At 52.9% G+C, this 13,905-nt stretch overlaps 1 protein-coding gene across 2 annotated transcripts in view; it reads left to right on the plus strand.

The window, feature by feature from the left end:
- Positions 1 to 6,744: 6,744 nt before the first annotated feature.
- PRIM2 (DNA primase subunit 2) overlaps positions 6,745 to 13,905 on the plus strand; it is a 51,211-nt gene continuing 44,050 nt past the window's right edge. The window contains exons 1-4 of one of the 2 annotated variants that reach the window (XM_068153733.1): positions 6,745 to 7,155; positions 8,544 to 8,647; positions 8,952 to 9,031; positions 10,754 to 10,874. In XM_068153733.1, the coding sequence (XP_068009834.1) occupies positions 7,011 to 7,155; positions 8,544 to 8,647; positions 8,952 to 9,031; positions 10,754 to 10,874 (450 nt within the window). In that variant the 5' untranslated portion in view covers positions 6,745 to 7,010. The remainder of the gene's footprint in view (positions 7,156 to 8,543; positions 8,648 to 8,951; positions 9,032 to 10,753; positions 10,875 to 13,905) is intronic. The other variant, XM_068153732.1, reaches the window with a different exon arrangement.

The raw sequence follows: 13,905 nt of genomic DNA on the forward strand, positions 1-13,905 counted from the left end.
TAGTTCCAACCCCCCTGCCATGGGCAGGGACACCCCACACTAGATCAGCCTGGCCAGAGCCTCATCCAGCCTGGGCTTAAACACCTCCAGGGACAGGGCCTCAACCACCTCCCTGGACAACCCATTCCAGGGCTTCACCACTCTCATGGGGAAGAACTTCCTCCTCACATCCAGCCTGAATCTCCCCACCTCCAGCTTCATTCCATTCCCCCTTAGTCCTATCACTACCTGACATCCTGAGCAGTCCCTCCCCAGCCTTCCTGTAGGCCCCCTTCAGATCCTGGAAGGCCACAATTAGGTCACCTGGGAGCCTTCTCTTCTGCAGACTGAACAGCCCCAACTCCTTCAGTGTGTCCTCACAGGAGAGGTGCTCCAGCCCTCTGATCATCCTCCTGGCCCTTCTGTGGACACCTTCCAGCACCTCCAGATCCCTCCTGTAATAGGGGCTCCAGAACTGGACACAGTACTCCAGGTGGGGTCTCACCAGAGCTGAGTAGAGGGGGAGAATCACCTCCCTCGACCTGCTGGCCACACTTCTCCTGATGCAGCCCAGGATCTGATCGGCTTTCTGGGCTGCAAGTGCACACTGAGAGCTCCTGTTGAGCTTTTTGTCCACCAGCACCCCCAAGTCTCTCTCCTCAGGGCTGCTTTCCAGCCAGTTACTGCCCAGCCTGGATTTGTGCCTAGTAAATACCTTTTGGATTAGCACGTTTTGCCGTGCTCAAAAGAACAGTTAAATTTGTGGTGAAATGTGTTCTTGCACTTTGTTACTGCTGACCCCAGCTGCTGCTCTCAGCCCATCTGATGCATGCGCCCAAAGGCCTTGGCTTGGAAAGCCCTCAGTTTGGAAAGCCCTCCTGTGAAATGAGTTACCTGCCCAATATACCAGAGTCATAGTGTCAGAGATGCTGCTGCTTGTGCTTCCCAGGTTCCCTGGATCCCCGGCGTTTCTGGGTTCATCTCACCCAGTGCCTGTGCTGTGAGCATTGGCATGGGCTGCTTTGGGGGCTGCCAAAGAGGCCTCACGTCCCTCTGTTGACTGGACAGGGAGCTGTGTGAGATCAGAGAATTCTCCTGTCCCAAGTGCCCTGAGCTGGGCAGTGAGTAAGTGACTGCTGCAAATTACTTCATTTTTTCATGTTCTGTCCTTGAATTTTCATCTGTTGGGAAGCATGAGCCTAGAATAGGCACTGTGAGCTGTCTGCCACACCAGGGGTGCCCAGGTACCTGTGTGCCACCCCAGCCATTTGCCAAGGCTAACGGTTCCACCATACCTTGGTATAGAGAGTGCAGTCAGGACACTTTTCTTGCCATGGCCTACAGAGGAGAGAGAAAGAGGAACTGATAGACTGACAGATTTCAAAGCAATAGAATAGAATAGAATAGAATAGAATAGAATAGAATAGAATAGAATAGAATAGAATAGAATAGAATAGAATAGAATAGAATTAACCAGGATGGAAAAGACCTTTGAGATCATCGAGTCCAACCTGTCACCCAACACCATCTGATCAACTAAATCATGGCACCAAGTGCCTCATCCAGGCTCTTCCTAAACACTTCCAGGGATGGTGACTCCACCACCTCTCTGGGCAGCACATTCCAATGGCCAATCTCTCTTCCTGTGAAGAACTTCCTCCTCACATCCAGCCTAAACCTCCCCTGGCACAGCTTGAGACTGTGTGTGATTTGATGACTCTTGATGGAGCCAGCCAGCAAGGTGTCTTTGTTTGCTACCAAAATACCTCTCCAATCTGCTGCCCCTGATGGTCTTTATTACTCTTTCCTGTCTCTCTGCTGTTACTAAGAGCCTTGCAGATTTGCAGTTTTGACCTACCATGCTCTTCTGCCCTATTAGTTCTGTTGCTTTTGTAGATGTAATGTATTGTCCTCTCTATGATGTCAGAAGAACTCATTTTCCAAGCAAATTCCAAGTGAGGAATCCTCAGAGTAGCCTAAATGTTCCCAAGCTTTTAACTCAGCTCTCAGCTGGCGTGTCACACCCAATGTAGTGTCCTCTCGAAGCAGTTCCACGTTTCCTTGCTTTCATGAAGCAGAGCCTCTGCTGAAAGTTAGATATGAAATACATAACCTGATCAGCACCAGAACAAGAGGACACAGTCTCAGGCTGCGCCAGGGGAAGTTCAGGCTGGAGGTCAGGAGGAAGTTTTACACAGAGAGAGTGATTGCCCATTGGAATGGGCTGCCTGGGGAGGTGGTGGAGTCGCCATCACTGGAGGTGTTCAGGAGGAGACTTGACAGGGTGCTTGGTGCCATGGTTTAGTTGATTAGGTGGTGTTGGATGATAGGTTGGACGTGATGATCTTGAAGGTCTCTTCCAACCTGGTCTATTCTATTCTATTCTATTCTATTCTATTCTATTCTATTCTATTCTATTCTATTCTATTCTATTCTATTCTATTCTATTCTATTCTATTCTATTCTATTCTATTCTATTCTATTCTATTCTATTCTATTCTATCACAGGGATAGACAAACCCTTTCCCTGAGTGCCACAGTGTCCCCTGGCAGGAGCTCTGTGGTGTGTTTGTCTCGTGAAGCCTGGCTCTGTGATACAAACTCTTTCTAATCAATCTTTGCTTGGGCATGTGCAGTGAACTGCTTCCTCCAGGGTGTGCAGCTGTAGCCAGCATACACCAAGCCTGCTCCTATCCTAAAAAATAACAGTTTCAGATAGCTGGAGAAAGCTGAGTAACTCAGCTCTGGCCAGGCTTGTGTAGGGAGCACTGCTGGACCGCAGACACTGACTCACCCTCCCATCACCACTACCCAGCAGGCTCTCTTCTGCCAATAAATCTCCCAGCTCCCCATCACGTACGGTCAGGCTGAGGTCATGTCAGTGTAGGCACAGAAACTAAATCTGTGTCCACACCCATAAGGAGAAAAATAAGGCCAGAAATTTGGAACTCCTGAGCACCAATAAAAGCCCCCAAGGCAAGCAGGGAGCACACAGCCATCTGCAGAACTCCTCTGTGCAGACCACAGTGCAAACGTCCTGCATCTGCCTGCCAGGCTGTCCTCTGTGAGGCTTCTCCATTTCTGTGGTGGGCAGGAGAGGAAAGCAAGCCATAACAAGTGAGGGCTCCTGCAAGGTAAAAGCAGCAGGACAAAAAAGTCTGACTTTGTATGGTGTTAGAGCCAAACATTAGGAGAAAAAATGAAAGCCCTACATTTTGGTAACTCTTAGGAAATACACAATGGTGTCCAGCAGCCCCAGTCTTGCTGTGCTGGGCTAGGAACTGGCTGGAGGGCTGAGCCCAGAGAGTGGTGGGGAATGGTGCCACAGCCAGCTGGCAGCCAGGCACCAGTGGTGTCCCTCAGGGATCAGTGCTGGGCCCCAGCCTGTTCAATATCTTTATTGATGATCTGTAGGAGGGGATTGAGTCCATCAGCAGTAAATTTGCAGATGACACCAAGTTGGGAGCACGTCTTGATCTGTTAGAGGGTAGAAGGGCTCTGCAGAGGGACCTTGCCAGGCTGGACAGATGGGCACAGTCCAACATGATGGCATTCAACAAGTCCCAGTGCTGCACTTTGGCCACAACAACCCCAGGCAGTGCTACGGGCTGGGGTCAGAGTGGCTGAGAGCAGCCAGGTAGAATGGGACCTGGGGGTACTGATTGACAGAAGGCTGAAAATGAGCCTGCAGTGTGCCCAGGTGGCCAAGAAGGCCAATGGCATCCTGGCCTGCATCAGGAACAGTGTGGCCAGCAGGAGCAGGGAAATCATTGTGCCCTGTGCTCAGCACTGGTTAGGCCACACCTTGAGTCCTGTGTCCAGTTCTGGGCCCCTCAGTTTAGGCAAGATGTTGAGATGCTGGAAGGTGTCCAGAGAAGGGCAAGAAAGCTGGGGAGGGGTCTGGAGCACAGCCCTGTGAGGAGAGGCTGAGGGAGCTGGGGTTGCTTAGCCTGCAGAAGAGGAGGCTCAGGGGAGACCTTCTTGCTGTCTCCAACTCCCTGAAAGGAGGTTGTAGCCAGGAGGGGGTTGGTCTCTTCTGCCAGGCAACCACAGCACTGTTCCCTGCACTGATCCCTGGGGGACACCACTGGTGCCTGGCTGCCAGCTGGATGTGGCACCATTCACCACCACTCCCTGAGAGTGAAGTGGCAGAATGGTTTGGGGTGTACTGAAATGGACGGCTCTGGGCTGGGGTGCTGGGGATGGTTTGGCTGCTGGATGTTGGAAAGCATTTCTGAGAGGCCTTGTTGCAACCTCTTAAAAAAGACTGGAAAACTCAGCCCCCGTTGGTAACGTTGCCATGGAAGTGATGAAAATAAAGTAACCAAATGCTGTTGTGAGAAATGTTACCATCTGTTGGCTTCAGTAGAGGCACGGGGAAGAGAGGTTAGGCTGTGATGTTTGGGGGGGTGCATCCAGGGTGATGCCTTGGCACTTCATTGTCTGTTTTATTTTCCCAAGAAAGCTGTTTTCGTGTGAAAGGGCTGACAAACCCCTCATGAGGTTTTGGCTAGGGCTAGATGATCCCTAGAGATCCCCTCCAACCCTTAAGTTTCTATGATTCTGTGCTAATTATGCTGCTTAATTTATGAGGAGAGGCTGAGGAAGCTGGGCTTGCTTAGCCTGGAGAAGAGGAGGCTCAGGGGAGACCTTCTTGCTGTTTACAACTACCTGAAGGGAGGTTGTAGCCAGTTGGGGGTTGGTCTCTTCTCCCAGGCAACCAGCACCAGAACAAGAGGACACAGTCTCTAACTGTGCCATGGGAAGTTTAGGCTGGAGGTGAGGAGAAAGTTCTTCACAGGGAGAGTTGTTGGCCATTGGAATGTGCTGCCCATGGAGGTGGTGGAGTCCCCATCACTGGAGGTGTTTAGGAAGAGCCTGGATGAGGCACTTGGTGCCATGGTTTAGTTGATTAGGTGGTATTGGGTGATAGGTTGGACTCGATCTAAAATGTCTTTTCCAACCTGGTTAATTCCATTCCATCCTATCCTATCCTATCCTATCCTATCCTATCCTATCCTATCCTATCCTATCCTATCCTATCCTATCCTATCCTATCCTATCCTATCCTATCCTATCCTATCCTATTCTATGTTGTCATGAAGGGTCAAACCCCAAAACATGCCCTAGCCCAGACAATAGGCTAAGCACCTGCAAGTGTGCTAACCTGGACAGTTCCTGGGGTCCAGACGGCCAAGGCAACTGTGCAGCACATATGATTAACCTTGCAAGTGTTCCTGAATATGCAAACCTGGACACTTCCTGGGGTCCAGACAAACAGGTACCATATGTGATTAACTTTGTGACACAGCTGCAAACTGTGTGTGTGCCTGGCTGTGTTTGGATATGCCCCATCCTATAGGTCCAGTTACCAGGGTTCTGTATTAGCAAAGGGAGAGTGTTTAAACCAGCCAAGAAGTCAGGCAACTTGCCTTGTTCTCACCCAGCAAACAACAAGAGCCAAATGATGCTGAAGGAGCAGCTGAAGGGCCTGCACTAGCAGACCAACTAGACCTGGGCCTTGTTTCTTTCAGTATTCAGTATCACTAAGGTTGGAAGAGACCTCAAAGATCATCGAGTCCAACCTGTCACCACAGACCTCATGACTAGAGTAGGGAGGACAGTACTGCCCACTGCAGGCTTGAACTCACAACCTTTCGTGAAGGGTCTTATGCGCTACCAACTGAACCACAGACAAAAGCCAAATGCTACCTGAGAAGGAGCTGAAGAACCTGCACTAACAAGCAACAATTACACCCAGGCCTCACACCTGGACCAAGGCAGAAAGGGGAAAGGCTCCAAGAGAACTGAACCCCAGAAGAGGCTACAGCCTGGCAAGGCAGCACATAAGAGAGAACCCCCCAGCCCTGTCCAAGCCAAGGACTGCTCGAATCATAGCCACAGCATCTGGAAAGATAGCGGAGAGAGGAGCAAGCTGTGAGTACCCAGCTAATCTGCCATGGAATCCCATTTGTGGGAAACACAGCACCTGCGTTTCCAACTTGCCTTTGGCATTGGAAACGTTAGATCTGTGCTTGAATCGTTTAACTGTCTTTATGTGTGGAATGTAACACCCACAGCCGAATAACTGAACCTATGAATACCCTTTGTAAGTGAGTGATGGTGGTGTTTGAAGATACCACCGCCAGGAAGTATTAATTATACAATATATAAAATATACATTATGGACATGGGGAGCAATCAACAAGAGCCGCTGGGAGCAATACATCAGGAGACGCTGGGAGCACGTGTGGTTGTTTTCTGGCAAAGTACAGAGCAGCCCTGGAGAGTGAAACTTGTTTCTGTGTCCTGGTAGGCAGTGCAGGCGGCCCCTGGGCAGCGCTGTGTGCACAGCTCACAGCCGGGGCAGCGACCTCAGCACGGAGCGCTCCGGGTGGGCACGGCGATGTCAGCCGTGGTGCTGAGCGCCGCCTGGGAGGCGCTGTCCCGCCGCAGCCGAGCTCAGCACCGTTTCATCTGCCGCTGCACAGACAGCTGCAGGCTTAGGCTGTCTGCCACTGTGCACAGCTCTGCACTCGTGGCGACAAGCAGGGATAGCGCATCGCAGCCGCCGGCACCGGCTCCGTTTCGGTCTCTGGGCGCCGCGGGCCGGGCACTAGTGAGCTGCCCCGCGCGTAGCACCGGCGGCCATGACGGCTGCGGGCACGGCTCCTGGCACCGCAGCCAATGGCCGTCCGGGAGGCGGGGCCCGGGCAGGGGGCGGGGCGGAAGTGTGCGGAGCTGGATGTGGCGGGAACCGGAGGCGCGCGGGCCGCGGGCGGCAGCAGCTGGGGGCTTCGGTGGGGCTGCGGCGGCCGGTGCTGGTGGAACGAGGGGGCAGGAGGCGGCCCCGGGCAGCTCGGGCCGTACGCTGGCGGCGGCAGCAGCAGCAGCAGCAGCGCCTTCTCGCCACTTCCTTCCACCGTTGTCGTCTGCGCCCCCCCTGCGTCCGCCCCACCTCGCTGTCCCCCCAGCCGTGCACCCCGGTGCTGCCTCTCGCGGCTGCGCACCCGTATCTCTCTTAGGGGCAGATGGAGTTCTCCAGCAGCCGAGTGAAGCTGAAGACCGGGGACCGGCCGCAGCTGTACCCCCACAGCCTGCAGTTCTACCTGGAGCCCCCCACGGAGAACATTTCTCTGGTGGAGTTCGAGAGCTTAGCCATCGACCGCCTGAAGCGTGAGTGGCGTCCCGGCTGTGCCCGCTCGGAGCGGTCGGTGCCGCCTGCTGCGGCGGTGTTAGCAGGATGTGCTCGGAGGCTCTCTGCTGCGGGGATGAGCAGGCTGCCGGCTGCGCCGCAGGGACCCCTGCGAAGGGGAGCGCCAGGCTGTAGGAGTCTGAGGGAGCCAGTGCTCGGTGTACAGCAGTCGGGGCTGCACGGGTTTGGGTGGCACTGGCGTGCCTGAGCAGCCTGGGTTTCACTTTTCAGGCCTGAATACAGCGATGCAGATGGTGGTGGCCGCGAGCAAGGGCTCCCCTGGCTCCTGAAGGCATTCAGGCCAAGTCCTCCATCGTTGCAGTGTGAACTGATGTGCTGAGGCTGAGCCATCAGCTGGCTTCCTTTCTTGTTGACAGGCTGGAGGGAAGGATCCATACTGAGAGAGCTGAACAGGCTGCAGAGGTGGCCCCAGCCAACCTCATGCAGTTCAACAAGGGCAAGGTCCTGCACTTGGGTCAGGGCAATCCCAAGCACAAATCCAGGCTGGGTGAGGAGCAGTTGGAGAGCAGCCTGGAGGCGGTGGCCTTGGGGGTGTCAGGAGGCAGTAGTGGTTACTGGTAGCCCAGCAGGCATCTGTGTGCTGAGCTGCAAGGAGCACAGGGAAAGCAGCAGCCCCTCTGATTCTGCCCCTCTGCTCTGCTTAGACCCCACTTGCAGCACTGCCTCCAGTTCTAGGGCTCCCAGCACAAGAAGGACCTGGAGCGGCTGGAGAGGGTCCAGAGGAAGCTGTGAAGATGATCACAGGGCTGGAGAACTTCCCCTGTGGGGACAGCCTCGGAGACTTGGGGCTGTGCAGCCTGTATAAGAGAGGGCTTCAGGAAGACCTTAGAACTGCATTTCAGTACCTGAAGGGGCTCCAGGAGGGCTGGGGAGGGATGCTGGACAAGGGCTGGGAGTGCCAGGATGAGGGACAATGGCTTTGAGCTGGGAGAGGAGAGATTGAGACTGGAGATGAGGAAGAAATTCTTGGCACTGAGGGTGGTGAGATGCTGGAACAGGTTGCCCAGGGAAGCTGTGGATGTCCTCTCTGGAGGTGTTCAAGGCCAGGCTGGATAAGGTCTTGAGCAACCTGGGCTGGTGGAAGGTGTCCCTGCCTGTGACATGGGGGCTGGAGCTGGATGATCTTGAAGGTCCCTTCCAACCCATTCTGTCACTGTGAATTCTATGAACCTTGGAGCTTGGTGAGGAGTTTGAGCCTCGTGGGCCATACCTTATCCCCCTCTGCTCTTCAGGCTGCTCAGAGCATTTCCTCTGGCCTTAGCCTGGACTGTGCATTCTCCAAGGCATCACTGCAGGTAGCTTTCTTCTCTGTATGTTGTCTCTCACATGGGCTTTTTATTTTCCCCAGTGCTCAAAGCAGTGGAGAACCTTGGTGTGAGCTATGCAAGGAGCACTGAAACCTACAAAACTAAGCTGGAGGCTGAGCTCCGCAAGCTGAAGTTTCCTTACAGAGTAAGTGACAATCTGAAGAGCAGTTTCTCTTGCACTTTCTTTGCACCATTCAGGCATTCTGAACAGAAAATACTGCTCACTAACCTTCTGTCATGTTGTCAGAGGTATTTTCCCTGCAGAGTCCCTTTCTTTCTTCAGGACAACCCCCTCCTTTAACAGGCTTGCATTTGCTCTCTGGGAGATGAGTGGTAGTGCACTGCTGAACAGCAGTGAGTAATTCAAGGGTTCTAATCTGGGAAAGAATACTGCTCTGAAATAATGATAATAGTAATAATAACATTAATAATGATGCTGTGTTGTGTAGGCTTTGGCTGAGGGTGATTATGAGGCACGCAGGAAGGACCACATCTCTCATTTCATACTGCGCCTTGCTTACTGCCAGTCGTAAGTAGCCTTTGCTTTCTCTGTCCTCTTAGGTTTCAGATGTGTACAGATGCTCTGTTGCTATGTTCCAGACTCTACAGGTGCTGTAGAGCTGCCTGGCTACTAAATAGCATGAGGGAACAGGCTGCCCAGGGAGGTGGTGGAGTCCCCAGCCCTGGAGGTGTTCCAGAAAGCTGTGGCCATGGCACCTGGGGCCACGGTTTGGTGGCCATGGTGGGGTTTGGTTGATGGTTGGACTGGAAGATCTTAGAGAGATTTTTCCAATCCAAACAGTTCTGGGATTCTAGGTTGAAAAAAACCCAACAAAGTGTCTTCTAGACACCGAGGGGGAAGGCTGCCTGCAGGTGGTTATTCTTGGTTACATCACAGTATCACTAAGTTTGGAAAAGACCTCAACGATCATCGAGTCCAACCTGTCACCACAGACCTCATGACTAGACCATGGCACCAAGTGCCACATCCAATCCCCTCTTGAACACCTCCAGGGACGGTGACTCCACCACCTCCCTGGGCAGCACATTCCAATGACTAATGACTCTCTCAGTGAAGAACTTTCTCCTCACCTCCAGCCTAAACCTCCCCTGGTGCAGCTTGAGACTGTGTCCTCTTGTTCTGGTGCTGGGTGCCTGGGAGAAGAGACCAACCCCCACCTGGCTACAACCACCTTTCAAGTAGTTGTAGAGGGCAATGAGGTCACCCCTGAGCCTCCTCTTCTCCAGGCTAAACAATCCCAGCTCCCTCAGCCTCTCCTCACAGGGCTTGTGCTCAAGGCCTCTCCCCAGCTTTGTTGCCCTTCTCTGGACACCTTCAAGTGTCTCAATGTCCTTCTTAAACTGAGGGGCCCAGAACTGGACACAGGACTCAAGGTGTGGCCTAACCCATGCAGAGTACAGGGGCACAATGACTTCCCTGCTCCTGCTGGCCACACTATTCTATGCAGGCCAGGATGCCATTGGCCTTCTTGGCCACCTGGGCACACTGCTGGCTCATGTTTAGGTGGCTGTCAATCAGCACCCCCAGGTCCCTCTCTGTTTGGCAGCTCTCAGCCACTCTGACCCCAGCCTGTAGCTCTGCATGGGGTTGTTGTGGCCAAAGTGCAGCACCTGGCACTTGGACTTGTTGAATGCCATCCTGTTGGATGCTGCCCATCTGTCCAGTCGGTCGAGGTCCCTCTGCAGAGCCTTTCTACCCTCTGACTAACATCTGCCCCTAACTTACTGTCATCTGCAAATTTGCTGATGACTGACTCAGTTCCCTCCTCCAGATCATCAATGAAGATGTTAAAGAGGCTGGGGCCCAGCACTGATCCCTGAGGGACACCACTAGTGCCTGGCTGCCAGCTGGCTGTGGCACCATTCACCACCACTCTCTGGGCTCAGCCTCCAGCCAGTTCCTAACCCAGCATGAAGTAAGAAATGGTGAATACCATTTCCAAGAGACTGACAGCTCTGATCTCTGCAGAGCAGCTTTAGTGCTGAGGCTGACCAGAACTGCTCTCCCAAAGCATCCCCAGTCCTGCTGCTCTCTGTGGTGTCTCTTCACAAGCCTTCTCCTTGGAGTGCCCCTCCCTGCAGGGTTTCTGCCTTCTGGTCTGTGGGTGCCACGGCAAAGGCAGCGTTACGCTGGGCACGGTGCTCACTGGGTTGGACATCTGGTTTGTAAGGACAGAGAATGCATCAGCAGAGCAGCTGTGCTGGATACTTTTGTGTTGTGCCCTTGCAGAGAGGACCTCAGGCGGTGGTTTCTGCAGCAGGAGATGGATCTGCTGCGGTACCGCTTCAATCAGCTGACCCCCAGCCTCATGCAGAAGTTCCTGGAGTATGTCAACCTCTCCTTTGAAGCTGTAAGTATGCTGCTGGCTCTGTCCTCTTGCTTCTGCCTGTTGGTTCTCAAAGCTGCCATCAGGAGGGCTCCAGTGCTCCTGCTGGAGGGTTCCAGTGTGCAGTTATGGCTTCAAGAGCAAGCTGCAGAGAGCCGCTCAGCTGGCGGAGCCGTGTCTGCTGCTGAACGAGGGTGAAGTGCTGCTCTCTGTGCTGCTGCAGGAGCAGCTTGGCCTGCTTCAGCCAGCAACCACTCCACTGAGCAGGGTGTGATTGCAGCTGCAAGTTACCTGTGCTCACCACAGCTGCTGTGAGGTGTTGCTGGGTCAGACTGTGTTTCTGCCAGTCTGTGTTTTTCACATGTGGCACCTAAGGTCTCACGAGGACAGACAGCACTCAGGTCAGAGTTACCTTGCTGTCTGTTACACCTCAGTGATGGAGTGGGTGACATCCCACCTGAAAGGTTTTAGTGATAAGAAAGCAATGGCTGTGTCTGATCCTCACCTGAAGGGTGTGTGCAGTCCATGCCTGTCATGGTGCTGATGTGAGGGGGCAGTGGCGTTGGCCTACCTGTCTTTGTGAGTGGCCATTGCTCTACAACCTCCTCTGCAGTCTGTGCATGACTTAAGTGTGGGTTTCCTGCTCTAGTAGGCAAAGCCAAGCAGTAACCTGGGGCCTCTGTACCTTGTACATTTCATGGATACTGACATCTCTCTGGAAGTTAAACAGAGGTATCCAAGGAGTGCTGAAGACAGCTCTTGAGGCCATCATTAACATTTCACAGACTGGAAAGGACCCCAAGGCTCATCTGCTCCAACCTCCCCAGGTGATGGTGCAGTTGCAATGAGCTGCCCCAGCACCCTGCCAAGCAGAGTCTGAAAACTGCCCAGGACAGAGGACTCCACTGCTGCCCTTGGGAGATGATTCTCATGCCCAACTGTTCTCATGGGGAAACATTTTCTTCTGGAAAATCAAAGCATGAAAAACTACCAAATAATAATCAAAGTGTGAGAGTCCAGGTGTGCCTAGCCCTGTGTGGATTGCTCAGGCTTCTAACTGATACTGCAAGTGTCCCTGTGGGTTAAAAAGAGCAGAGGTCTCTTCCCTTTGCAAGGGTTCTTTGGGCAGAGGGTTGTATGTTTGCTCATGCTCAAAATCACATTCACTCCACATGTGTGAGTTCCTGGAGCTGTGGGTGTGCAACCAAGACTGTGATTTAGCTCTTAAGAGGAAAGCTGGCTTTGGATGCAGTAGTAAAAGCAGCAGTGTGCAGTGCAGTCAGCTTTGCTGTCACACAGACCCTGCACATGCACATCCTCAAACTGTGCTCTCCTCACCAGCCAGACCTGAGTCTGGCTCACAGAGTGCCTGCTAGAGAATCCAGAGTGTAAGTGGTGGCCAGTGCTCTGCAAGTGCTCTTCTTCCATAGGTGTTGCTCATGAACATAGGAAGAAGCTTGGAAAGGCCAAATCTGGGTGGACTGCTGGCTTTTAAATGTTGTAGGGCTGTTCCAAAAGAGCTCCTGCTGTTCCATGCTGCTTTGTCTGGGTTAAAGGAAGATGCCTGTTGCATGGTTTCTGCATTGGTGCCTTCACACTGCAGCTGTGAGCTGCTTTGTTAGCTGCAGCTGTGCCTGCAGCCAGCACTGCTGAAGAGAGTTTTCTCTTTGGGACTGGCTCAGTGGAAGAACTTCAGCATCTAAAACTGGTGGCTGACATGCATGGTATGGTGCAGGATGGAAGGGTCTGGAGGTGGCTTGTGCAGTGCTGAGGTGAGTTTGTCCAGCTGAGCAGTAACAAGGGGCCTCCCCTGGTGGCTGACATGCATTGTATGGTGCAGGATGGAAGGGTCTGGAGGTGGCTTGTGCAGTGCTGAGTTTGTCCAGCTGAGCAGTAACAAGGGGGCTCCCCTGGGTCCTTGAGAGCCTTGGAAATGCCACTCTGGTTCAGCTGGCCTTCCAGCAGGTGATGTGGAGCTGTAGCTCCATTGCTTATTCCCAGTCCTGCCACAGTTTCAGCATTGAGGCTGGTGAGAATGAATTAGTGATTGTGGGTTGCTGGGAGCAGCCAGGAGGAGGGCTTGGTTCCATGCTGAACAGGCCTTCAGCACGTCAGAGTGATGGAGAAGCCATGGTTTCCTTGTGCCTGGTGAGGCAACAGAGCAGCAGTTCACTGAAAACCTACTTCCCTCCTTCTGTTTGCCCTGTGCCTTCCAGTGGGAATTGAACTTACTGCTGCCTACAACTACCTGAAGGGAGGTTGTAGCCAGGTGGGGGTTGGTCTCTTCTCCCAGGCAACCAGCACCAGAACAAGAGGACACAGTCTCCAGCTGTGCCAGGGGAGGTTTAGGCTGGATGTTAGGTAGAAGTTCTTCCCAGCAAGAGAGATTGGCCATTGGAATGTGCTGGCCAGGGAGGTGGTGGAGTCCCCATCACTGGAGGTGTTTAGGAAGAGCCTGGCTGAGGCACTTGGTGCCATGGTTTAGTTGATTAGATGGTGTTGGGTGATAGGTTGGACTTGATGATCTCAAAGGTCTTTTCCAACCTGGTTCATTCTATTCTATTCAATCTAATGCCTCCTTGCACTGGCACAGTTTGAGTACTGCTAAGGATCTCCATAGGTATCTGAAACAGCTCTGAACTGTGGTGCTGTGCAGGGGTCACTGAGATGAAGGCCACTGTAAAAGCAGTGTTCTTAATGTTGTGTTTGTGAAGGGCCTTAAAAAGGAAAGAGACTTTCTGGTTCATACTTCCCTGTTAGAAGCCTATCAGATACTTAAAAGAAAGAAAAGGGTTTTAAGGGACAGTGCTGTCCTCATCCAGAAGGTTTTTATGTGTGGCATGCAGTAGTGATCTCTCAAGGCACAGCAGTGCAAAATCAGTCTCAGGAAGCATAGGAAATCCTGAAGCAGCACTCAAGAGAAGGAGATGCTGAGAGCTAGGGTGACAGAGCCCATCAGAGAGAGCTTGGAGACACAGTGTGCAGCTGGGGTTTACAGCAGTGTAGGAGATGGAAGCATTGGAATCTTACTGTAAGTGAGCAGGTGCAGCAGTGG

The sequence above is a fragment of the Melanerpes formicivorus genome, unplaced genomic scaffold (genome assembly GCF_026170545.1).
Source record: "Melanerpes formicivorus ecotype bairdi unplaced genomic scaffold, bMelFor1.0.p_v2 SCAF_26, whole genome shotgun sequence".
Classification (NCBI taxonomy): Eukaryota; Metazoa; Chordata; class Aves; order Piciformes; family Picidae; genus Melanerpes; species Melanerpes formicivorus.